This window comes from Sparus aurata, chromosome 22, assembly GCF_900880675.1.
Source record: "Sparus aurata chromosome 22, fSpaAur1.1, whole genome shotgun sequence".
Lineage (NCBI taxonomy): Eukaryota > Metazoa > Chordata > Actinopteri > Spariformes > Sparidae > Sparus > Sparus aurata.
In genome coordinates this window covers 24,646,869-24,672,017 of record NC_044208.1, presented here as the reverse complement: position 1 = coordinate 24,672,017, position 25,149 = coordinate 24,646,869, and the positions used below count along the sequence as shown (strand labels likewise).

General features: G+C 41.8%; 2 protein-coding genes across 11 annotated transcripts in view; one reads left to right on the top strand and one right to left on the bottom strand.

Moving 5' to 3' along the window:
• The window catches only part of LOC115574070 (MAM domain-containing glycosylphosphatidylinositol anchor protein 2), a 267,969-nt gene that overhangs the window by 132,805 nt on the left and 110,015 nt on the right, over positions 1-25,149 (bottom strand). The gene's annotated exons all lie outside the window — the stretch shown is intronic.
• Positions 14,639-17,694, top strand: LOC115574071 (low choriolytic enzyme-like). The gene is made up of 8 exons (XM_030405292.1): positions 14,639-14,761; positions 14,951-14,969; positions 15,096-15,158; positions 15,330-15,476; positions 15,594-15,711; positions 17,071-17,249; positions 17,329-17,410; positions 17,518-17,694. Exons 1-8 carry the CDS (start codon positions 14,699-14,701, stop codon positions 17,657-17,659), a joined length of 813 nt encoding a protein of 270 aa, XP_030261152.1. The 5' UTR covers positions 14,639-14,698; the 3' UTR covers positions 17,660-17,694.

Below are 25,149 nucleotides of genomic sequence, written 5' to 3'. Positions count from 1 at the left end.
GGGAGCAATGAGCTGAAAAAAACAATTCTGCTGGTGGCACATTTGGATGTTAATTAGCCGCTTTTTTCTGATCTCGTTTTTTTTTCCTCCTGCCAGTTGGGGAATTGGCACTGGCATAAAAAGCACATCTGCCACTCGCACTGATGTGAGAAGTGCAAAAGAGTGCAGGGAAGAAAATCAATGCTAAATATTGAGCTGATCTTTGCAGTCAAACTAATGCAGAATTACTCTGAAATCACTTGTGTATACTGCGCGACAAGCGCTGGTGATTAAACCGTGCTGTTGCAAATGTTGAGCCATGTGAACCTGTGGGTTAAGATGGATATTTGCATAAATGTGCATCTCAGGCTGCAGTGTCACTCCCCCGCACTTCTCCCGCCCACCCAACCATCTGCAGGCACACACAAACTCTCACTCACACACACAGCCTCCTGATAGCGTTACGTTTAAAAAAGGGGAGTGCAGGAGCTGCCGGCATGGAGCAGGAATCTCAGACGTGCCCCTCTTTTTTTATTCAATTATTTCATTTCCACAACAGTGACGTCATTTCTCTCTGCAGAAACACACTACAGGGACAGAAAAGTAAGAGATGGAGGTGAATAACAGACTTAGTTTAGTGCTCTCTCTGCATCTTAAGTCGGTGCACGCCTGTGTGTGTGTTCCTCGAGTTGTTTTTTCGAGTGTGCATTATGTCATTGTGTGTTGAATGAGCAGCTCCCACTGGAGTGCCGAGCCTTCCTTTGGCCTCAGTTGAGGGAGATGGAGACAGCTTTATCCACTACCGCCAATGGAGATTAAATTGGATTTGGCTAAAAGCAGACTTGTCACCACGGTTCTGGAGTGCCTGAGTGGCAGAGGGGATTCTTGGCAATGGTGGGGATTCTAAATTTGACAAACAAATGAATGGGGAAAAAAACCTCAAACAGCTGGTGCTCGTTGTCGCTGTGGGCTTAATGTCCTCAGACCAACCCCTCAGGACCACTAACCATATCCTTCTAGTTTTCTGGGCTCCACAATCACCTTCTCAGAATAGGAAAAGCCAGATAGTGATAAACAAGAGAGACCGAGGCACCGAAGGAGAAAAAGAAAAAACATATGCAATATGCATAATGTCACAATTTAAATGAGAATAGTTTTTGTTATCACACGAAACTCATTATGAATTCTCTGCCAGGTCCACCAGAAATAAACCTCTAGGTGGTTACAAAAGGGACAAAAGTCAATTTCAGCTGTGTGATAAAACTGCACAATGCCAAAATAAAAAAGCTTAGTAATAACATATTAACAAAATAAATAGGTTCAGTATTATTAGCCTGTTTGAAAAAAATAAAGGCAGACAAAGTCATTTCAGATGTTGCAAGAAATGAAATTGGGTCCAGAAAACATGGTCACCCCCTGCCCATCAATACCACTTATTACATATGATAGCTGCAATTGTTAAGTCATAACGAACACATGTTCAACCCATTCAAACCAGATTGCTGTCCCAGGTTGTCAGGTGTTATCACAAGACAAAACACACATCAGTGCTTGATCTAATATTTACAACAGACTGAGTAGAGACAAAGAGCTGTCAATGTCAAAATGGTTTGTACATGAGTGTCAACCTGCTACAACTAGGAAGTGTTTCTGTCTGCATTTTGCTTTTCTTGATGAAATATCAGAGTCACACTGCGTAAGTGTTTGTGTGTAACATGGCAGAAGGAGTCATGAAGAAAGAAGCTAAGTGACTCTTTGATTTCAGTGACACAGTGATAACAATCTAAAGTTGGCTAGCGTTGGTTACAGTAAGTTTCCGGTCATACCAGAAGAAATAAGACTCTGGTGGCACAACTTCACTCTAAAACATTATTCAAAAGATTACATTTAAACTTTAAGCCAGAAATAATTGGTTTTTTTTTCGTTTTGTTTTTTATCTCTAGCTTTATAATTAGCTTTCAACACAAAACTTACATACTGTTAAAACAGGTTTTTTTTAGCAAGCCTCCTTTAAATTAAAGGTGACCCGGCCTTTTCTGTCCTGGCTGCTCAGTTTTGGAATGACTTCCTGCAGGAGGATACAGAAGCTCACACACTCACAGGTGGAAATTATAGGGGGTCCGGACCCTTATACAGCTAACATCAATGTAAACTGTATAATAATATGCATTTAAAATACATAATTTAGACACATAACAATGTGCCTTTCAGTGTTTGAAGTACGGGGAACCCCAGTCATATACCTCACACTGGTTTGGTCCACTGCCTTCCAACCCTGCGCAGCCTCCCAGCAGATTCTCTGGGACTGTGTTGCTGCTGGAGGCTCTGGTAAGCAGCTACTGTGCAAAACTTAAAATAAAAGATGTGTCTGACATTTTTATTGATTTTCACCACCCAATGGAACAAAACCCATTTAGTTATAACCAGACCACATTATGTTCAGTCTGTTGAATCTTGATCTTAATAAATGTTACTACTACTGCTACTTTCGGCAGCTATGGTGTTGGTGCTTGAAAGGTATTTGTATGGTATTTGTTTTATGCTTATTGTCCCTTCTTAAAAGGGAAATGGAATACCTGCCCTTGAACACAGTAGCCATTTTTATACTGGGCAGCAAGCCGCCAATTTGGCCGTCCTTTTTGCAGCTAGGTCCACAGATTTAGACAGAGGGTGGTAAATCGGGGGTCTGATTTGGTCCGCCAATTTGCCGCTTCGGAGGGTACAGTTATTTCCACCTCCATTGCCATCTAAATCCGGGATGTCAATGTGCCGACAATTGTGTGAAATGGGCGGAAGTGTCGATGACGTGCACTGTTGTGCTACCCACAGCCTGGGAGTTTTAAAACCAGGAAACAGCTGATCACAGCAGTCAGTCCATCACTTCATCCGCAGACATCAAGCGTCCCCTCGGTCTCTGTAGCTGTTTGGTTGTGTCTGCTTGTTGTTGTAGCGGCAAGCTACGAACGGTCGCTACATTCAAATTAAAAGCCCCCTGCAAAGAACCCAGTTCTAAACTCCAAGCTCTTATTTTGAAGACAAATTCGTTGTCACTATTCACTGCCCAACTCCGTGCTTCACGTCACGTCACATGTTTATGTCCACCCCAGTGGCGGCCAAATGGCGGTTTTTGGAAAAGGAGGAATATCACACCTCCCTTTTAGATAGACAGGGCGGCACATTACCGCCTTTACCTTGCAGCAAATGTGCCGCCTTTTCTATCTAAAACGGGTTAGTGTCTCTTCTTTGATCTCAGTATTCTAGATACTTGCTTTTTACTGACCGAACTGTTTATGTTGTTGTCTTTACTGTTTGTTTGATCATCTTTCATTGCATTTTTATCTATAATTAGAATTCCTTATATCATCGTTGTTTATGTGCATCTAAAGCTCTTCGCAATTTGTTTTGAAAACCGATCTATAAACAGAGGTATTATTACTATTACATAAGCCCTGCTTTGGTCTTCACCAACTCCCGGCGGCTAATTTTGTCCGTCTGTTATTTGATGCTGGGAGGACAGCATCAACTGGGTTTATTAGAGCTTTTTCAATAAAATTAGCTGCCTGCTGCTGGTGGAAACAAGCTTGAAGAGAGCATTGGGACTCAACCAAAACAGTAGAGTTTCGGGTCATAAAGCCAAAATAATGAGCCAACTAAAACTCCTCACAGAGCCGACCATGTCTGTCACTACCTGCGAGTCTTTTCACAGTGCACCAGGGATGCAACTAACAACTTCAATCTGTGTTGATTAACCTGGATGTACTGATTAATTGATTGGCTCTATAAATACGTTGAATGTCTTGTTCCATCAACAACCCAACTATATTCAATTTACTGTCAAAAGAGGAGTAAAGATACCAGAAAGTATTCACGTCTTAACAACCAAATAATACACTATCAAAATAGACTTTGTTACAAGGTAATGGTTATTCTACGATAAATCCAAAGTGATCATAGAGAGGGTATTGAAAAAAAAGACTGATGTCATCTTTCCCCTTTCATACCACAGCTGAGCACACTCCACCATATCCAATTTGAACACGAGTTATGGTTGAAGACCGGGGTTGGCAGTGTCCTCTCAGGTGAAGCAGAACACTGGCATTTGTAAAAATCAGTGTGAATTCACTGGATTTTAACTCCGAGAACGGATAAACACGATCCATTGCCAGAGGCGTCACACTCTGGATTCTATTATTTTCGATGCTTCCCCCCTGCCTTACACTTTAGAAACTGTGTGAGCTTACAACACACCCGGCCCTCCCTACTGTATAATTGAGAAGCAACTCATCCGCGGGGTCATCCATGTGTGTAAGGCCTTGAAATGGTTTGCCGACAGCACATGCATATTATTACATCAGGGGTTGTCAGAGCGTATTGATTACACACTGTAATGCACTTGCATGCACTCCTCGGCCTACACTGTTATTGTAAATGAGACTCCGTATAGATCCGGCTTCGCACTATCAGCACAGATCATCTATCACACGGTGCGTACCCCGGGCTGCAGAACACAGACATTCAGACGGTGCAGAGTCTGCAGCATCACAGAAAACACAACATTTTCTTGGAGCTCAGCAGAAAAGGACCGACAGCCATTATTGCGATCAAGAGGGACATGTCAGGTGGTCCTTTTTTGTGGCACAGGCTTACTGTCATAAATCGGGTACTTGAGGAGAGATAGCTCATTAACACAGCAGAGGGGTTTTGTTTGTCATATCGTTCCAACAGACAAGGAAACACCGCAAGAGCACAAGACAAACCATGCACAGATGTGGCTCGCAGTCCTGCTATTTATAGAAAAACAGACGTGCACACACGCAGTAACGCAAACACATACCCATGTGCACGCACACACACCTTGTTGCTATAAAATTAGGCCATTGTAAATCTGCCAATGCACTGCTGAGAAGGAGAAAGAGAGAAGAGAGAGGATGAGGTGAGGAGATTTAGAGGACAGATTCATCTTTGCTCCCACATCTCGGCGCTGCACAGCAGGGGTTATGGACCTTGACTGCATACAGCTGCATCCATTATGTTCGTGCAAGCTTTATGTCATGCAAACTCGCACTGAGGGGAAATGACACAAAAACGAGCTGAGCGTCATCTGATGTATTACTTTAGAAGGCCGTTAGCAGATACTTGTTCTTTTACTCCAAATAAAAAACGTGTGAAGTTAACAGAGCAGAATATCAGGCAAAAACGCTGTGAGAAGCACTTTGGAGTTGGGCTTGGAGCGCTGCTGTGATGGCACTGTCTCTGTCCATGGTGCTGAAGCATTCAGCAGTTGTTATTTTAACCATGCAGGGAGAGCCCGCTGCAAAAAAACCACAGCTACGCCTGCTGCTGCCTACACAAATGTAAGCATCAGACCGACCAAACCGAACTGGCAGGAGTTATCGAATACAACACTGTAGCCTTATTCCACTCCGGCATATGCTATGGATAGACCAATTAGTTATCAAGGAAACCAATAACCAATACTTGGAACGTTTATACATTATAGCTCAGAGCATTAAGTACATCATCTTGGGTTCAATGACCCTTTTACTGTAACATCGCACTTTGTGCATGTACCCTTAAATATACAAGCTCTGCTTTGAGTAGCTGTCTGACCTTTTTATACTGAGATAAAATTATAGACCTTTTCCACAGCAGGCCTTGTGACTTAGCAGGAAAGGCCCAGGTGTAACTAATAATGCTAATTAGTGCTCTGTTCCAAGTGAGTCAGCCTTCATAATGCCACGGTCTGGATTTAGCTCACTTATTGTTATTAATTACACCTGTGCTTTTGCTGCTATGACATCTCAAAAATGTCTTCTTTGAAATGCAGCATTTATCTTTATGCTTCTCCACCGTAATATGATGTAATTATGATTAAAACGTCTTTCTGGAAGTATAATTTGAAAGATTATCAGGCTTCTCCTACTAAAATAGCATCTCATTTTAAGAGCTGTTTTTATTAAGTTTAATATAGCTTCATCAAATGTTATGCAGGAAAAAAAGGTGTAGAGCTACACAAACTACATAAAAGGTATCTGCCAAGTTTGCCCGAACATGTGTTGTAAACCCAGTCCAATCTGTTTGACTGAACATTGCTTGTTTTTGTCTGAAACGGGTAGAGATGTTGGAAGCTGTTGTTGACTAAGGGATGAATGTATTGGTGAGGCACAAACAAACGCTTTACACATTACCTACTGCAGCAGAAACAGAATGCTTTAGCAGTACTAAAACCTCTCTGCTATCCTCTGATCTAATGCTCATGTCGATAAGGTGCAGACGTGTGTTATAGGTCCAATAAAGTCAACATGAGCAGAGACCACTGACCACGTCCTTGGCTCGAGTCAGCCGGTACAGGTTTTATGAGAAGTAAACTTAAAGGCCTTTACGAGGACATGATAATGGTAAATGCACTCTCTCATTAAAATGAAGTTTAGCGTTGTCTGCTAGCTCGTGGTATTATTAAGAAAAGGTCGTCAAGCTGTAGGTGTTTGCCTACCGACGACAGCACACAGTCAAACACTCACAGCACGACAGCCAGAGTAAGTTAAGTAAGCCTTTGTGGGTTTTTCCAATCCCATTCTACCAGTCTCTCCATTCACTGTGCCATTTTGGCATAGTGGGGCCTGTTGTTGCAGTTTGATTTCCCTAAACAACACTAATCGGACATCTGTAGGGAAGGATAAAGCCCAGATTGGCTGAAACCATGCAGCAGTTCTCTGTCGATAGGCCCAACTCTGGCCAACACTCACACGATTGGCTGACGCGAGGCGGCAGCTTTCTTTATGGTTGGCTAGTAGAGGGCCAGCAACAGCTCACCGAGGATAGAGTATCTGGCAACTCTCTGAAGATTGGGTGCTTCCCGCCAAGAAACTGTCTTATGATTGGCTGTAGCGACACCAGAGTGAACTGATTGTCCTATCAATGCCCACAGCGCAGGCTGGCTGACGCAACTGCCTGCTGGCTAGCTTTGCAATATGCAGCTATCCATAACACCTCCAGGGGGCATATGTCCATGTCTGTGTGTGTGTGTGTGTGTGTGTGTCTGTGTGTCTGTGTGCGTGAGACTGTATACCATCCATAACTTTTCCATTGGGGAGGTGTGCAGCTAAGCCCTGCCAGCAGGCTCTAACACCTCATTATTCTAAGCCAGGCAGGAAATGGGTTTTAGAGATCTCTCACTGAGCTGTGCTCTTGGAAATGAGGGCTACAGGTCTCCCAGTATCAGCAGCACAGACCCAGGAAATGCCTATTTAGTTCATGTTCGCCACACTGCAGCACTCCACCAAAAATCAGGCCCAGTTGACTAGGCACGTAGTGTAGTATCACAAAAACACAAACTGTTTCAGTCTTGTGCAAATTAATATGGGTCTGAGGGTTTTTGAGATTTAATGAATTTGAAATTTTCCACTGAGTCTTGTTAACTGAAGGGTGCTTATTCAATGTGATGTTAAATACAGCTCAGCAAAATGATGAAGATGAAAAATAGCAGCGTCTAAAGCCTCATTAGGGGATTTTCTACATTTGGGGTGAAAAAACTAAGTAAGTAAGCTCATGTAGACCGACTGAGGCATTTAAGGAAGGAGGCAAAAAGAGGCGGGAGGGGGAAGATGCTTAAGAGACAGAAGAAAGAGAAAGGTTAAATTTTAACCACAATAAATAAAGAGTGTTAACAATGTGGGATTATTTGTCAACAACAGACATGATGTGGCGTTTTGTCATCACATATTTTGTCATATACGCTAATTTATTTATTCATTCATATAAAATGAAAATCACTAACAAACAAAATAGGTAAATAATCATTCTTAAAAGATTAGTTTAACATCAAGCTGCTCTGACATTACTTTAGGTCTAATACTTCCAATAATTTTACTTTAGGTAACATTAACTCAGGATCTGAAGAGCCACTCCATTAAAGTGTGTGTTGGCAGAAAAAAATACCATTTGTATGGTGTCAATGTTTCCCTGACTCCACAAGTATTCACATCAAAACGTGCCAAAACGGTTCCCCAACCAACCAGACCAGGGGTCGGTGAAAAACATCTTAATAAACGTTACAATGCAGATAAGACCTCTGCACTGTTGTTATTTGACACAAAGGGGTGTGTGCTAACGCTGATCACATGCACCACCCATTAGCTTGGGTGTGACTAAGCCATACAAACAGCAGAACACCACCTTTATTCACTGTTTACCCAGTAGAGGCTTACAGTTGTGTACCTGCAAACAGAGGACTTACGTCATGTTATTTACAAGTCCAAATTCTTCACAACACAGTTTACTCCAAGATCAGGAGAGTCAACATCCAACCATGAGGAGTGGTATTTCTTAAAACCCCATTTTAAACCCCAATTACAGAAAGTTTCAACATTAAACATAAATAAATCCTTTTTCCCCGTTTCAGATACAACCATAAGTCTATCCTACCTGTTACCGATTCACCTGTTTACCTGTGGAATACTGGCATATTGTTCTACACTTTACACTGATGGGAATGTTTTCAGGTTTAATGGTATTTGATCATTGAGCAGAAGTATTGGACAAATGATCACCAATTGATCTAAAACCAAATGAGTTCCAAGAGACAATAAGAAGAATGGAACTAGACAGAATGATCTGGAATCCTAGAATAATTTCTAAATCTATTTAAAAAAAGAAGTCCAGCAGTGCAGCACTTCTATTCATAAGATTTAGGCTACTTACAAAAAAGCAAACTTTTATTAAGTATATTATTTATTGGGCACCATATAATCTCCTGGCTCTCACTGACTCACATATCGACTGATCTGGATCTTCATATCCTGGGCTTTCATGGATCATTGCTCTCTTCTGTCCTGCCCTCTCCTTACATCTGTACGTTTGTACAATTTGAATCTTTATACATTCTGATATGTTTTGAGAAGAGCAGAGGATGCTGTCACTGTCACTGACGCAATGTGATTGTGATTTAGGGCTGTATAGATAAAACTGATTTGATTTGATGATCATAGATTGTAAAATTAGATTTTTAAGGGACAGACAAGGATAACGACCACAAAACAAGCTTTCCTGGCTATGATGAAGACGTGTTTGAGAAGAATAAACTTTTAAAATGTTAGATTGATATAAAGTTAACTACAACTTAAAGTAATTATATCATCTACAGTGAAATGCAGATAGGATGGTTTGTTTCAGAGGCTGTAGCCCAGAGGTGGAGGGAAATAGGCAACCGTTTCTCTAACATCATCAACTCCAGACGGGCGGGCGAGGGGGAAAGCGTGGGTGGGCAAAGTGGATGAGTCAGACTCTTCTCTCCTTTAACATCATTTTTGAGGGATCCTTGAGGAAGGGGCATATTGGGTTAGTGGCAACCAATAAAAGTGTTTCATCCCTGAAAATGCCAATAATACCCCTAAATAACCCAATACCTGAATGAGTTGAAGACAGTTTGCTCGAGTCGACCCTTTTTGATCAACTACAGACCTTGAAAGATGAAAACAAATGCAGGTTAAGATGTTCTCCTGTTCACTTCATCTTCTGTTTTTTTTTTTTTACTTCACTGCTATTTTCTCTCAGGACAAAAACCTTTTATAGTATAATTTCACCAAATCCAAACTCCTGACGCCTCATTCATCAAAACCTAAATTATACCCCGACCGAGCGACTGGATTGTGGCTTAATCAATTGCATTTCCACAATAATACACCTGATTTAATTTACTATTCGCATAGCTCTTACAAGTCTGGTAATTCGCGCCAATTAAGAAGGCGTTCATATCCAGTGTATTTGTTCCTGTTTGTCTGGATGTCAATTAGTATGAGCAAGATGTTTACATTCTCACATTGACTCCGCAAAGACACACAGAGAGGAGACAGACAGAGAGCAGCTTATAGTCTTCAAAGATTTCGTAGAAGACAAAAAAACAAACAAATAAATCCTAACGCTGTAAAGGGGAAAAAAAACAACATTTTACCCGCAGACATTAGATGAGAAATTAGTCAGCTTGTGGGGAAACAACAGGAGGAAATATCCGGCTTATTTGAAGCCTCGCTTGTAAAGAAAAACACAAAATGAGTCAGATCACGGCGGATGGCTGAAAAACGAAAACAAGTGTACAAAACAGTTAATTGTTATTTTGACATGCGGAGCGAAAAAAGGCGAGCGAAGGGGAGGGTAAGTAGGGCATCTGTGTGGGGTAGGACCGCGAGAGGGGAAGGAGCCGTGAGTGAGTAAGAAGCAGCGGAGCAGGCTAATGCGTTTCCATGTCACAGGGCGGTTATCGTGGCAGCGGACTTCCTGGCACACACTCCCACTGAACACCAGTGCAGCCATTCCAAATGTTAAGCACATTGTTTAATAGTCCATTACGTAAATTGATATTGCTCATTGACTGTTGTCCTTGGCTGCCCACATAGTGTCAGAGAAAGAGACAGAGATGTACTGCAGCAGACTGGAGGGATAAACGGGGGGGGACGCCATCGCTGTTGTTTGGCGTTCAGGAACGACGTGCCAAAACTTCCCATCAGCTTCACTTCCTCCGAATACTTTTTTTAAAGACTCAATAAATCAAAGTAATACATTTGCCACTAATGATCATTTTGGCAATCTGCAGTGTAAACTTTGGATAAATCATTTAGTTTAATGTGATGTCTTCAAGCAATATGTCTTCTTTGGAAAGGCTTGAATCAGACAGTGTTTATCTAGGTTGAAAAAAGATTGATCAAATATTAAGACCGCTGCCACCTGATGTCCTGGTGATTGACTAATCAACTGATTGTTTCAGCTCTATTCAGTTTACTTCCATACGAGACAAAGGAACAGCAAAGGCTCAGGCTGGAGAAGCTGGGACCAGTGAATGTTGACTCAAATGACGAATTAAATCACAAATCCCACCATCAGGTAATAGTCAGAGCTCTAATATAACACTACACTGCAAAATTGCAGAGTTACAGAGGAGTTATTTCATCTCTTGTTTGGTTCATTCAACTCCAATATGAGTTATTCCGCAAAAACTCCTGGTGTTGTTACAGGGAGTCAAACACCCGTTGATTTTCAGCATTTTGAAAAATGTCATCAATATTTCGCAGAGCCCAATGACATCTTCAAATTGCTTCTTTTTTTCCAAACAAAACCAAAACAGTCCAAAACCCAAAAACTCAAGGACAGGCAGCGAATCTGTACAGATTCATTAACCACGTAATGAATGCCCCCGTTTTAAGGTTCTTTTTCCAAAACGACATACCGAAATTAAAAGCATGACAGCTCCCACATAGTTTGAGACTCAGGGATGTGCTTGGTACCATTGGAAAGGTAACACCCTCAAGTTTTTTCTAGAAGTGTAAGTGTAGGTGTGATTCTATGACATACTGACACAGAGTTACAGAGGCTGGAACACAGGTTTTGGTTTTCGTCCAATTCAAATGTCAATAAACTGACTAAGATATAAGGGTTCAGGTATGTCTATGGACACAGCAGACACAATTAGGCCATAGCCACAGGTCTCAGCTTGCTACACTCAAAATTTGAAGTCAGAAGCCAAAAAAAATGATTTTTCACAATTTTCTTTCTAAAGGCATGTCTGTACGTTTTGCTTGGGTCCTATTTTTCCAAGAGCGCCTACTGAGATTCAAAGGCTTATAACTTGAGAACCCCTTTACCTAGAAACATAAACTTGGTCTCAAATGAAAGCATAAACCCTGCAGGGTTTCTTGCTGGTTCGACACTTGTAGCTAGTTTTGGGTAAAATGACATGGATATTCCCATTCTATGGACTCTTGGCGAACTATGAAAAAAAAAATTGTGGCATGACGTTGTAGCTGTGGAAAAAGGGAACACTCCGAAGGTGTGTAGGCATTCTTGCGGTAGAAGGCTCTTTCTAATGTTGTGTCATGGTGAGTTTAGAAGGCTATTACATGGTCTGGAAATAACTTTTTTGGGCTTAAAATAATCACGACAGTCTCAGCTTTCCAATATTGAGTATATAATGTTAAGATCTGATGCTTAAAACTATTAGCAAAAAAACGATTAGTTTTTACGAAGGGTGTTCGTTTAGTGAAGGGTGTTCCTATGTAGGAACGGTGTTCCTTAAGTGGTTAAGATCGTGGAACTAGCAAATGTTTGCATTTGTGCGACCCCGACAATAAAAAAATGTGTTGAATTACAGATAAAAAGAACAATCAAGTGTTGTTCCCTGCTCATTTTGAAATATCTGCATGATCATAGTTTATGTATAAGTCAATTGAACCCATGAAAAAGGGAGACTGAAGTAGGACAAGCTATACTTGAGACTGTGCTGTATACAATATACTATAGTCGTACCCTGACAAGTTAGGGTTTCCTGAAGCTTCTCCTCTGCCTCACAAACTGCAGACGTTTGAGGAGAAATTGAAAAATCTTTGTTGGGAGCACTAGACTGACATCCAATTGAATAAGATCTACTTCCCCCCGCAGTTAGAGAGGTATTAGGAATAAAGCTCAACCGAATGGATGGGTCATACATCATTGAGCATTACTCGTGCTGCTCCTGTGCCTCTAAAACACAAATTGGATTACCTGTGCACCCACGCGGATCACCCGAATTCGACAAGCACAGGACCATACAGGCAACACTCACACACATACACACACAGGAACATATAGACGTGCATGTGTAGACTGCATGATGCAAACATTGTAAAGCTGTACAAACCTATAGGGTTTTACTGGGCTGCAGTAAAGGGAGTTCACACATACAGCACCTGCAGTTCATCTCTCTTTAGGACAAACACACACACACACACACACACACACACTAGTGCAATTTTTGTTCCCTGATAATAAATGCCACATTATTGTGATGTACAGCGGAGGACCACGTCGTATAAAGGTTGCCGTGATGGAATCTCCGTTTGAAGCTGCCGGCCTTGACATGCGGAATCAGATCCTAAAACTGTTTATGGCGCTTTGAAGCCAGACAGCATCCCTCTTCTCTTGTAAACAATCCACTGGAAGCTGATGATTTATAAGCCAGGCGTCCAATAAATCTGAATACTCATCTCTCTAAACAACCCATTTCTGGATTTGGAGATTTTAGATGCCTGTTTTTTTCCGTTAATCACAGTCTGGGGGGGCCAAGGCCCGGCCGCTCCATCGAAGATCACCACAGATGCAGCAGCAGCAGCAGCAGCAGCAACAGCGGTGACTCAATAATAAATCCACGACTTTACAGCCAGTCACTAATTGAGTCATTATTAAACAACACATTTTTAAATGGAGCCGCACAATAATGCAGTGGGTCGCCTGCAGTGTAAACTAAAAAGCTCTAAAGGGCTGTAAAGGCCACAGTGGCTGTTTATCCCTGATAGTATCTTTAGTGCTGCAGTTGTTTGTAATGAAGCTCTTTGGTGCCAAAATTTGGATCAAAAAGCAAGTTTGTTCCGATACCAACGCTTCAGTAAGCCGTTTTTTTGGCATAATAAAACACACATTTTCTAGCTGGAACAAAAAACAGAGCAGTGTGGGGAGTAACAGCACGGCAGCTCCAAACCAGAGAGATGTTCAAAGCGGTGGAGCAGCTCCCCCCAGGAACCAACAGGAATCTAATAAGAAGCTTGATTTTTTATTCAAAATGTTAAAAACACTTTTTGAAAACTCATGTAACGAATTTAAGAGATGCCGATATTAAAATATGGTTTGACCAAGATGTTAAGGAGTTAAAAAAAGAAACTACAGAGCCAGCAAATAATTATATATTCATAGTATTAATGCAGCTGTGGAGGATGTTGTTGGAGATTGAGATTGGAGAGAGAGGGGAAGATGGATGTAATCAAACCTGGGTGAACAGGTCTACCACAATATTACCTTTTCAATGTTATCATTATATAGTCAAACTAAACATTTATTAATGTAAACTTAAAAACTAAGAGGAACCTCTTTATGTTTATTTTAGACAGGACAGGATTATTTTAATTATAGATTCATCTGCCGATTATTCTCTTGATTAATTAAATAAAATGTCATGTGAATGTGGCAGAGACTAAACTAACATCCTTAAATGTCTTGTTTTGTCCAACAATCAATCAAAAACACAACAATAATGATCTACACCTGACATAAAACAACAAATCAACTCATATATGAGAAGTTGAAACCGGCAAGTATTTGGCATTTTTTCTTAAAAAAAGACTGAAACGACTGAACAGTTTTCTAAATAGTCAATTAGCTAATCCATTAGGCTAACTGCTCAGCTCTAATTTCAAAACACAACATTCATTCTTTAGTACTGAAACAGTGTTTTTAAATTGCCATTTTTAAGGAAAGGAGGATTTAAGGCTGAATACACATCAATGCCTGTAAATCTATAATACGGCCACGGCGCTGTTTGTTTCAGAGGGTGTATCTGTTATTTTTGGAATAAAACTTTGGGACAGGCCCAGATCTCATGAGCGAACCCCCCGCTGGTTAAGAAGGCCATCTGAAATCTGATGCTAAGCGAGCCGACAGCAGCCCGTTTTCACTGTAATCCGCCAGAATAAGATTATCCTTGTATAGCGACAGTGTTCCAAGGGTGGGGAGGGCAGTCCCATCAGCTGTGTGTCTAAGACAGAGCCCATTGAACACCTACTGCTAATCTCTGTATAAACACACACCCTGACAGCACTAAATAAAAGCTCGGCCCCGACTGGACTTCAGCATCAGTCCTCGGTGAGACCAGTGAAGTCTTCGAAAGCGTCAACTCAAGCGTTCAGCACCTTCAGACAAAAAAATGGACCTGAGAACAACAGTTTCTCTTCTTCTGCTGCTGCTTCTGGGCCTCTGTAGCGCTCAAGTAAGAGATAATCCTTCATATATACTGTACTAGAACAGCCTGTGTGCAGTGTATGTATGTAATGAATGAAAAGTTATGTCCCACATAATGGCTGTCTATCTTGGTCCAGATCATTGCATTAGACTGAGTTTAAAATACCGTAAAATTGAGTAAGTGCTTTGTGGTTTTTTTTCCATTTTTTCCCCACAGGATCACGGCGCTGATAATGGTAAGTGACCAAATCTAAGTGCATCTCTTTGCAGCCGTGTCTAACAGACCAGATCGAACAGATATAACACTGTCTGTCAGTGTGAAAACACAGTTGTATAACTTGTGCTTTGCTTCCATTGATTAGAGATCTCGGTGGAGAAGTCTGACATGGAGGACGTTGGCGATACTATTCTGAGGATGAACAATGGTGAGTTTTCAAGAGAGATATTACAAGGAAAGCTCAACATCAGTTTCTCACAGAATTGGCGCAACTGCTCTGTGTAATAGAACCCATTTATTATATATGAAACACATTTCTGACACACACAGAAATGGCTTGATGTTCTGACAGATCAAAATGCGTTTTTCTTCCCAATAGGATCTAGTGATTTTCTGCTGGAAGGAGACGTGGTTCTTCCAAAAACCAGGAATGCTATGAAGTGCTTAAATAAAGCGTTCAGCTGCCTGTGGCCGAAGTCTGCCAACGGGAATGTGGAAATCCCTTTCCTTTTAAGCAGAAAATATGGTGGGTTTGACCTTTTAAGGTACCGCATCACTGGAAGCGGATACCGCATATTAACATGTCTCTTTCACACACTGACTGGACCATTTCACTGATGAAGTACTTTCTCCACAATTTCAGATGCCAGTGAGAAGCATACGATCGTACAGGCCTTGAAGGACTTTGAAACTAAAACCTGCATCCGCTTCGTTCATCGCGCAGCTCAGAGGGCGTACTTGAGCATTGAACCGAGATATGGGTGAGTCGAAAACGCGGTCTCGCACGTGAAGGGAAAAAACTGGAGAGAAAACTGTATAATTCCAACATTAACAGTGAACTTGCTTTATTTCACCTCAACATATCCATCTAAGAGCCAGGGGAATCAGGTTTTGCGCACTGGATAACAAACAGAGTGTCAGTGCGAGGATGCCCTCCTCTGAAAAACAACTTTCTCAATCAAAAGTCTTTGAGCTGCTGTAATGCAGACGGACATTTGATGCTACACGCAGGCATGGGTGGATTACTGGACAGACACAGGCCTTGGAGCCAGGCATCAAGGGGGCCCCTGGGCCTGAGCCTCTGTCTGAAGTGACAAGCCATGTTGAAAAGTCACAGATCTCAGTTCATAAGTAGTTCATCTTTGAATATTTACATGGCTTTAATGATGTGTCCTCCGCTGCTGCACAGCATACTAAAGCTACAGTAGCGTATTATTCAAATAAACAGTAACATTAGCGAAGCTGTTTGAATCAGTTTGACCGGAGAACTTCTCCGGCTTCCTCTGGTGATTTCTTTTAATATTTTGTGTATGGCAGTCCAGTTTAAATATAGCACATCTGCGCATAGGAGTGGAAACAAAGCGACTACAAAGGGGGTGCAAAATTGACCACGATGAGACACAAAACAGCTACAAAGAGATGCAAAATGACTACGGTACACAACAACACCAGAGGTTACAAAACAACCACAAATTCACATAGAACTTCACACAGCCCCAAAACTACAAAGGGACGCAAAACAACCACAAAGAAACATAACAACTACAAAGAGGAAATGGCTACAAAGACACAGCCGTGTTGTTTATACTCATTTTGCATCCCTTTCAGTCTGGAGGTTATGCTCCTATAGAGGAAGGGTGGAGGCGCAAGGTTTTCAATATCCGTCCACACAGGTTAATGCTCCAACCTGCATTAAGCTTTAACTACAGCCCAAAGTGCTTTTTTAATCCAGCCCTCTCCCCTGCAGTCGGTCAAAATGCTACCCAAGCATTTGCAGGTCCTCTCTGTAACCTCTCCGCCGTGAAAACAGCAAACAATCCGAGCCGAGCATCAGCTCACAACAAGAGCTTTAAAACCCAATGAAAGAGTTGGTAAACTGCAGGTTTAGATCCACGACAGCTGTTTTTTTTTTCCTGTTTGCACAAATAATGCATCTGTAGTTTACTCAGCTCCAAGCGACGCCAACAGCGATTAAAACATCATCGTAAAGCTCATTATTAAAGCATTTCCACACAACGTGGCTGAAAACGTAAATAGCATTTATTTATTAATGAACTGTCAAGTTTCGTGTGGCGACTTAATGTTCTCCGTCTCTCTTTCACTGTCATCTACACTATCAGCTGCGCCTCTTTGCTAGGTCGTACCGGAGACAAGCAGGTGCTGTCACTGCAGAGGTATGGCTGCGTGAGTCACGGCATCATCCAGCACGAAACTCTGCACGCACTGGGTTTCTACCATGAACACACCAGGAGCGACCGCGACCAGTACATCAAAATCAACTGGGACAACATCAATCCACGTAGGAGTCGATGCCGATTACGATTGATTGATTCAAATTGATATAGTCTGATTCTGACTGACTTTTTCTTTGCAACCAGATTTTACCTTGAACTTCAAAAAGCAGGACACAAATAATCTCAACACTCCGTATGACTACTCCTCTATTATGCACTACGGAAGGTAAGGAAGGACAAAAAGGTCTTGAAATAAGCCCATGTTTAATCAACTGTATTCCAATTTCCTGAATTATTCTTTTTTTTTTTCATTCCCATTGTTTAAATCCGCAGAACTGCCTTTGGAACACGAAGATCAGAAACCATCATTCCCATCCCTGACACCTCTGTTGTCATTGGGAAAAGGGACGGTCTGTCCAAAATTGACATCTTGAGGGTCAACAAGCTCTACAAGTGCTGGCGCTACATGGGATAGAAGATTACGGCAGAATGTTTTAAATTTTCACATGATACCTGTGACAATAAAGTAGTTATTGCATCAATTTCTTTGTCTTTTGTCATTTGAAGAGTATTAATTGTGCGCTCTATGGAAACAGGTAGATCTGTGTTCAAAGCAGCTGTCCAATTTGCTTCGATTTAGATTCTGAGCATTTTTGTATAAAACTTAGAAATGTCATGCTTATTTTCACATTTATGATTTCATTTTGGGGGTACCACTCGAACACGTTTACATGCTTTAACACTCAAAAAAAACATCACTTTCAGTCTCAGCAGAGCCGGGCCTCTGTCTGAAACGCCTTTTTAGCTCCCGTCTCTTTAAGGCCCCACCTCCTGTATACCCAGCTTGTTCTGATTGGTCGGCTCAGGCAAACATCCGGTTGGCGCTGTCCTGTTTTTTTTTAGCTTGCATGCATGTATATCATGTGTGAGCTGGTGATTTAGTCTGATGTCATGGTGTCAATTAGATGCAGAACTTCTGAGGAGGCGTTTAAAGCACTTCGGGAGAGAGGAGCTCCCGTTGGCTTGTGGCTTGACTTTTTTAGGATTCAAGACATTTTACATTTACAAGAACCTGTAATTACATATTAAGGGAAAGGCAAAAAATGCAATAGGTCTCCTTTAATCTGTCTCCTGCAAGCCCCCTAACTTTATCAGGGGGGAAAACTTAACTTACCAAAAACTTAAGAAGTTCTGACTCACTCTGTGTGAGTATGCTTTACAGTATGTACATCCACCAGTGAACAAAATAAGCCCGCAGGATTATGCTTGACTTTATTTCTTTTCTCCTAAATGTAATTTGTTTTCTTACTTCTCTTACTTATGTTTATTTATAAGAAAAAAACTTTATCGATTTTTCGCGCACGCTGTAAAATCCTGCCGCGCATAAAAAAATGTTTTATATTTGCTTTTATTGCTACATGCTTTCCTATTGCGCCGCATTACTGTCGGTACGAAACTGAAAAGTTGGGAAATGCTGGCAAAGGACAAAGAGATGAATTGAATTAGATGGGGAAAAAAAAGAAGAAAAAAAAGACTGTGGGGCAAATATGTGGCAATATCCTCATAATTGAGTTCATTTCCATTTCTGCTCCAAGTAATTAAGTTTGGGATTTGTACACTGGTTTAGTGTACAGCGTTTTATCAGGGTGAATCTGCACTGCAATGTATTCATCCAGCCAAACTCTGCGGGGCTGCCTCTCTGCGGAAAGGCATAGATGTGGCACAACCGAAAGATAAACCCCCTCCTCGTACTACTCCTGAACCCTGCAGAGACATTAGTTTCTCACTTGGCCACATCCCACACTCCTTCTTGAATGCGTTTTTTTTTTTTCTCTTTCTTTCACACTTTGAAATCCTACGCAGTGTTTTCTTCTGCATCACACCAGCGAGAGAGAGAGAGAGAGAGGGAGAAAGAGAGAGAGGGAGAAGTGTTGGGTGAGGAAGGAGTGGTGCGGGAGTGTCAGGGTGAGATAGGGGAGGAGCATGCCCCGGAGAGAGAACGGATTCTTATCGAGCAATTAAGCCTCCACTCATTATGTATGAACGCACCGACAATCATGACAGCGTTGCATGTATTTTCTCCGGTGTTCTGGCTTAAATGCAGCTAAACAAGCCCACGGCACGGACACAGTGCTCCGAGAGAAGCCAGCGAATCTGTATAGTTCAGATGGACACGGGGGCCTTTAATGTTTCATAAAGTAGTTTCAGTTCCTATCAATCGTTCCGCACATGAAATATTCAAAAAAATCTTCTTGTTTATTGAAATATTTAACGCTCCGGGCTCTGTTCACGCTCCAAGAAGCGGCGAGAGACTTTCTCGGGCCGCCTCTAAATTGAAGTATTTCTGCAAATCCTGATTAAATTAAGATTACCACTGAGAGGCAGGGATCCCACGACTCGAGTACAAACAGGCCACCAAAGGAACACAACAAAATCGGCGAACGTTTCGATCAAAGTGTCCAATGAGAGTCGTCCTTCTCTGAAATGTGTGGCTGACGTAAACTGAAGCACATCCAATGGAATATTTCATCTTTCCTCTGATTGTTGAAGTGTGACTCTGTTTTTTTTTTCCCTGTAGTTATTGAAACCTTTTAAAAGTTAAAAATATGAAAATGGAACCCTGATCTACAGCGTGTCTCTGTTTTATACTATTTTAGTATTACAAACTGTTATCTGATAACAGCTTTAAAGCATTGTCTGCAAGGCTTTTACAGATGCTCTTTGACCATACTTTAAAGGGCAGTGTGTTTATGACCGGCAGGGTCTCCTGAAGGATGTCCGTTCTAATGAGAGCAGGCCGAGCGGAGCCAAATGCGGTCTGATCTGTGATGTCACTGGTAATATGCTGGCAGGCCGTAACCGCTGGCTGGCTGAGCGGCGTTATTAAAACAGATCAGTGTACCTGCCTCTCTTCAAACATGATAAGCTTCAGCACACAGCTCTCCTCAGTTCACTGCCTAATACCCACCAATAGGAAATTAAAATGTTCCCTACAAGTGGTGCTACCATCTCAGCCGGTGCAGCCTTAGAGACTGTCTGTTCTGTGAGCAAGGTCTGGTGGGCAGGTTTCAGAATTTCCTGGAAAAAAAAACAGTCTTTCAAAAAAAAAGACCCTTTTAAACTGTGAGTGCTTTTAAAAGGATATTTTACAATAACACATTCCTACCGATCCACAAAATGATCGCACTCATGAGTCAGTCATCTGAACGCTCTCGGGGAAAATCACTGTCTCCAAGGTCCATCGTCAATTAACGTCACTAAATCCTTACACACTTTTAATGGCGCCACTTTGCCAAAATGCAAGCAAAAATAGACTTAACATGGCTCAAGTTAGGGGATTTGATATTTGTTGTTTTGTTGTTATTTTTGTAGGTTATTAACAGTATGTACCAGTAGATAGAACATCATGGACTGTCTCTCTCTCTCTCCCCCTGCCAGTGTTTCCCATACATAGACTTTGAGGGCTGTACATTTGGTGGCCCTTTAACATTTTTTATTTATTTTGTTCCAAGTCTGAGAGAACAGACAGAACAGGTGAGTAGACTAAAGTAGTTTGTGAGTAACAAGAAATAACCCTCTCGGCTGGGAAAGGAAAATCTCTGGCCGATGTATAATGTAAACTAGGGCTGGGTATCACCAGGTACCTCGCGATACGATACTATCACGATATTTTGCCCACGATAACGATAATATCACGATACAGCGATTCTGCGATAATCGATACATTGCAAAAAATTTCATCCACGATACATCACGATATCTGTGTCACTGAAGAAATTAATAATTTATTGACTGCACTGAATCCATTTCACAGGAATTACAAAACATTGTCAATCAATTTCACATGAATGACAGCCAAGTAAACAAAGAGTATATTGCACAGTGACTGTTCTTAACACACATACTGACTACAACTGTCATTAAATATCTATATGTGTGGGTTTCAGAGCTACTTAAACCATTTTTTTAATTTTATTTGGTTGTATACCTATGTTTGAATAAAGATAAAGCTGTCCTCCGAAGAGGGGTGGTGGGCCAAAAAAAATAAATAAAAATGTTAAAAAAAAAAAAAAAAAAAAAGTTTAAAAAATTTTTTTATTTTTTTTTTAAATCTTTTTTTTTTAACATTTTTAAATATCGATATTTGGCACCAGTGTATCGATAACGTACCTCAAGACGAAATATCGCGATATATCGTAGAATCGATATTTTGGCACACCCCTAATGTAAACGGCCACACTGTTTCAGGAACAGTGATGTATGACGTTTTAGGAGACGACCTATTCAGCCAGTGAGGTGCGGGGAAGTGTTGCTCAAGTTTTAGTCCACATGGGAATCGGCTCCCATCAGCTTATGTCCCCAAAAGCACATATTGAATAATGTATTTTCTGACAGTAAGATTCAGAACGTCCCATGCTTTTTATTCCTGGAGCACTCACAGCCCACTCTTTTTATTCAGATATGTGCGCAACTCAATTTCAAATCACGTAAAAAAAGCTTTTAAAACATCAAAAAAAATCATACAACTCATAAGCAAATTGATGGCATTTCCAGACCAAGCTATCTTGAAAATAATCGATGACGTGCCCGCAAAGAAAGAGAGTAAAAGCAAAGTTATAGAGTCTTTTGGCAAAATAAGAAATCCCTCTTTTTGTTTTGTTGCCATCACTTTTGCAGCAGCTCAGCAAAAAGAAAACAGTGTCTGGGGAAACACAAAAAGAGAGTTTTGTACAATAAAAAACAGTGAGAAGTGTTGTTGAAGTGGCTGAGTTGCGGGATGCATTTTTCGCACGGCGCTTTGGACTTCATCCCGACTCTTTTGTATCAAAATTGCATCAGAAAAGGGATCTCATCATGGGAAGAACGAATGAAAACACCATCTGTTTTCTTTTGCAAATGTACATATGGGCATGTATGCATTGACATCCTTTAAGACAGAATGTGTATTAAGCTGAATAAATAACATACGGCAGCTTCTTCCTGAATATATTCTAAAAACCTGATAAAAAACGGAATTTCGAGGGGGGAAAAAACAGATATGCTACAGAACATTTGACTGTGCAATCTGTGCTGTGCTTCTGCTTTCAAAGCCTCCTGGGTCACAAGCAAGTCAGCTGCTGAAAAGTGTCCCTTTTGAGGGAGATGAAAGCGGCCCTCGCCCCCCCCAAAAAAACCTAGTAAATTTAGTTAAGGAGGCAATCAAAAGAAATAACAGATTGGCATACAAATTCAGCGAGTCTTTGTTGTTGCCCTGCCGGACCCAGTGGAAACAATTAGCGGGCTGAGAGATCGAAGGCAGGCGAACTCTAACATTTGCTATTGTTGAAGCGTTCGTGAAGTTTCATTTAACTTCTCCTCTGCAGATCTGAGGAGGCGGAGGAGCCACATATACGAGCTTCTGAGACGTCTGAACCGAGAATAGCATGCTGACAAGTTACTGTCTGTTGTCACCGCATTCTCAAAACTCATAAATATTTCATGCGTTGTGTTCGCCGACGCTGACGTCGCGGTTGACGCTGCTTTACTCGGACAAGAGACAGAAAAGCGCGCGAGATCTATTAACCTATGTTTTATTTAGAGGCCACGTGGCGTCCTCTTTGCCTGCGTTTGTCAGAGAGAAATTATCTTTTAAAAAGGCCTTTGTAAAATGTGTAAATCAGACTGAGGCATTAGTCTACAATCCCTCTGAGCTGTGTTCGTGGAGCCGCACCGCATCTCTGTTTGTCAGCGCTGAGGAATTGCAGCTGTCTAGAATGACGCGGTCCCATTAGTGACGGAATCCGAGCTGAGACGGAGCCAGACAGAAAGCCGCTGTGGGGACAAGATGATAACAAGGTACTCATTGGAGATGTGAGGGATGGTGTTTGTGCATCGCTCTGTGTGTGATGAGAATGGGGCAGGAGGAGGAGATGGAGGGGTTAAGATAAAGAAAGAGAGTGAGAAGGCGTGAAGAATGAAAAAGAGGGGGGGGGGGGGAACGGATGGCGGAGATAAGATGAGACAAATAGAGAAGGGAACAATGAGACTCGGGGAGCAAGAGGGAGTGACTGGGACAGTAATCAGGGGATGGCAACACCAAAGCGGGCCAATCAAAGCGGACACTGAGGCAAGAGAGAGTTTGGCGAGAGACGGAGAGAGACACGGACGGCCAATAGCCAGAGCCCTGAGAGACTGGCAGGTTTATTCACAGGGAGTTACTGATCTCTCGTGCTGCAGATTGTCTCACCGCTGAGGTAAGCTGTGTGTAACGGAGCCGGATAAGGACGCAGGCATGCCACAAGGCCAAGGGCCGCACAGGAAATCACTACAACAGGCTGTGATCTCACACTCAGGGATGAAGCCCCTCGCCGTACATTAAGCTGTGCATAATGAGCAGGCAACGCAAAACTATCCATACAATCAACGGGGTCGAACTACAGTTTGTTAGCCGTCTCTTCTTATTATTGGAAGCTAAACGCGAAGCAGCTAACAGTGTCGCTGCTTTGGGAAAATTAATTAAACAGCAAGGTGATAATAGGTGCTGTAGGCCAGCTGCTGCCATGTCACCTTTCTTTGGCTTTTTACAGTTTACTGAACAAAAACACCCGGCGAGACTGACACTCTGCCATGTTGGTTCTCAGTTTAGTCGGGCAGCTGTGATTTATAATGCTTCACTTCAGCTCACCAAGTTTGAACTAGGCTACCAATTAAAGCAGTGTTTACTGCACTTAAAAGCAGGTCGAGACCAACCTGACAGGGAGCACAGGAGCCACTAATGGGCTGGGATGGGTATAACTGGGAACAGAATGTGATAATGTGCTGATCCTTTTTGAAAATCGAGAACAGTACAAAGAGAATTTATTTAATGTATTACCTCGTCAGCGTCAACTTTTTTTGTTTTGCCAGTGACATGTTGCAGTGTAGGGACAGGGGCAAGAATAATAATGATGTTCCAAACTGCTTTTTGAGCATTATTATTATCATGCCACAGGTAAACAGGTATCCTACAGAGGCTCAGTTGTTGGGGCAAGGTGCACCACTTTGTGAAACACATGACTATAAAAAGGTTATTACTACATGGACTCAGAAACACAGTGCTGCAACTCTTTCGCACAACAGCATCCACGTCATTTGACTTCTGCAGGAGTTGGGACTGTGTAGCTTCTTCAGGGGCGCAACTGTCAATTTTCTGTTGGAGAGGAGACTGGAGGGACTCGGGTAGAGCTGGAGTATCAATACTGCGAAAATGAGGGTTGGAACCTCACCAAATATTCAGTGACACTACGTTTTAGTTGCTCTGTACAAACGCCAAGCTCCAAATGTTCTGCTCACATGCACACAGAACAGGACAAAAACCCAAAAGGAACCAAAAATGTGATTCTGATGCACCGATTAGGCTGGTAATAAAAAAAAAAAAGGCATCCACATTGGAGCCAGCTTGTAACGCTTTATAATAACCATCAACCATCAATGGTACATTTATAGTTACTTAAACTTAAGTTATGTATCATTTATCAATCACGGTTATTGTAAAGCTTTACCAAAATGTGGCTGACTGCAGGTATAACTTGACCTTACAGCAACAAAACATGCGATAAAACAGCGTTAACATCTGCCTGAATTAGATGAGTCATCTCTATACGTGCATCAAAGAGACGACGCTGTCAAGAGTGACACGCAGGTGCTCAGGAGCGTATGTTCTCTAAGTGCCGAATGCTAAAAGAGCATGCTATATGTGAGCGGCGTATCGGTGCATTTGAACGCGCATACTAAAGGTGGGATTGTATAATTAATGCTATAAAAATATAATTGCAACCTTGCAATGTGGCAATTATATGAGGTAATTACACAGGTTGTATGGATCTGACTTCTATGAGCAGCCGAGTGGATGACAGCTTCCGATCCCCATGAAGTCTTGCAGGGCCCTTTATTTCATGTTATATTAATAGCACCTCTCTCGCTTTCATACGCAGGAAGCCTTGTCTT

Bases quoted from the DNA above. Each gene is read 5' to 3' on its own strand.
- LOC115574071 (XM_030405292.1), top strand. From the start codon at position 14,699: ATGGACCTGAGAACAACAGTTTCTCTTCTTCTGCTGCTGCTTCTGGGC. The intron at 17,250-17,328 runs GTAGGAGTCGAT...CTTTGCAACCAG, and splicing joins CTGGGACAACATCAATCCAC to ATTTTACCTTGAACTTCAAA. The intron at 17,411-17,517 runs GTAAGGAAGGAC...TTAAATCCGCAG, and splicing joins TCTATTATGCACTACGGAAG to AACTGCCTTTGGAACACGAA.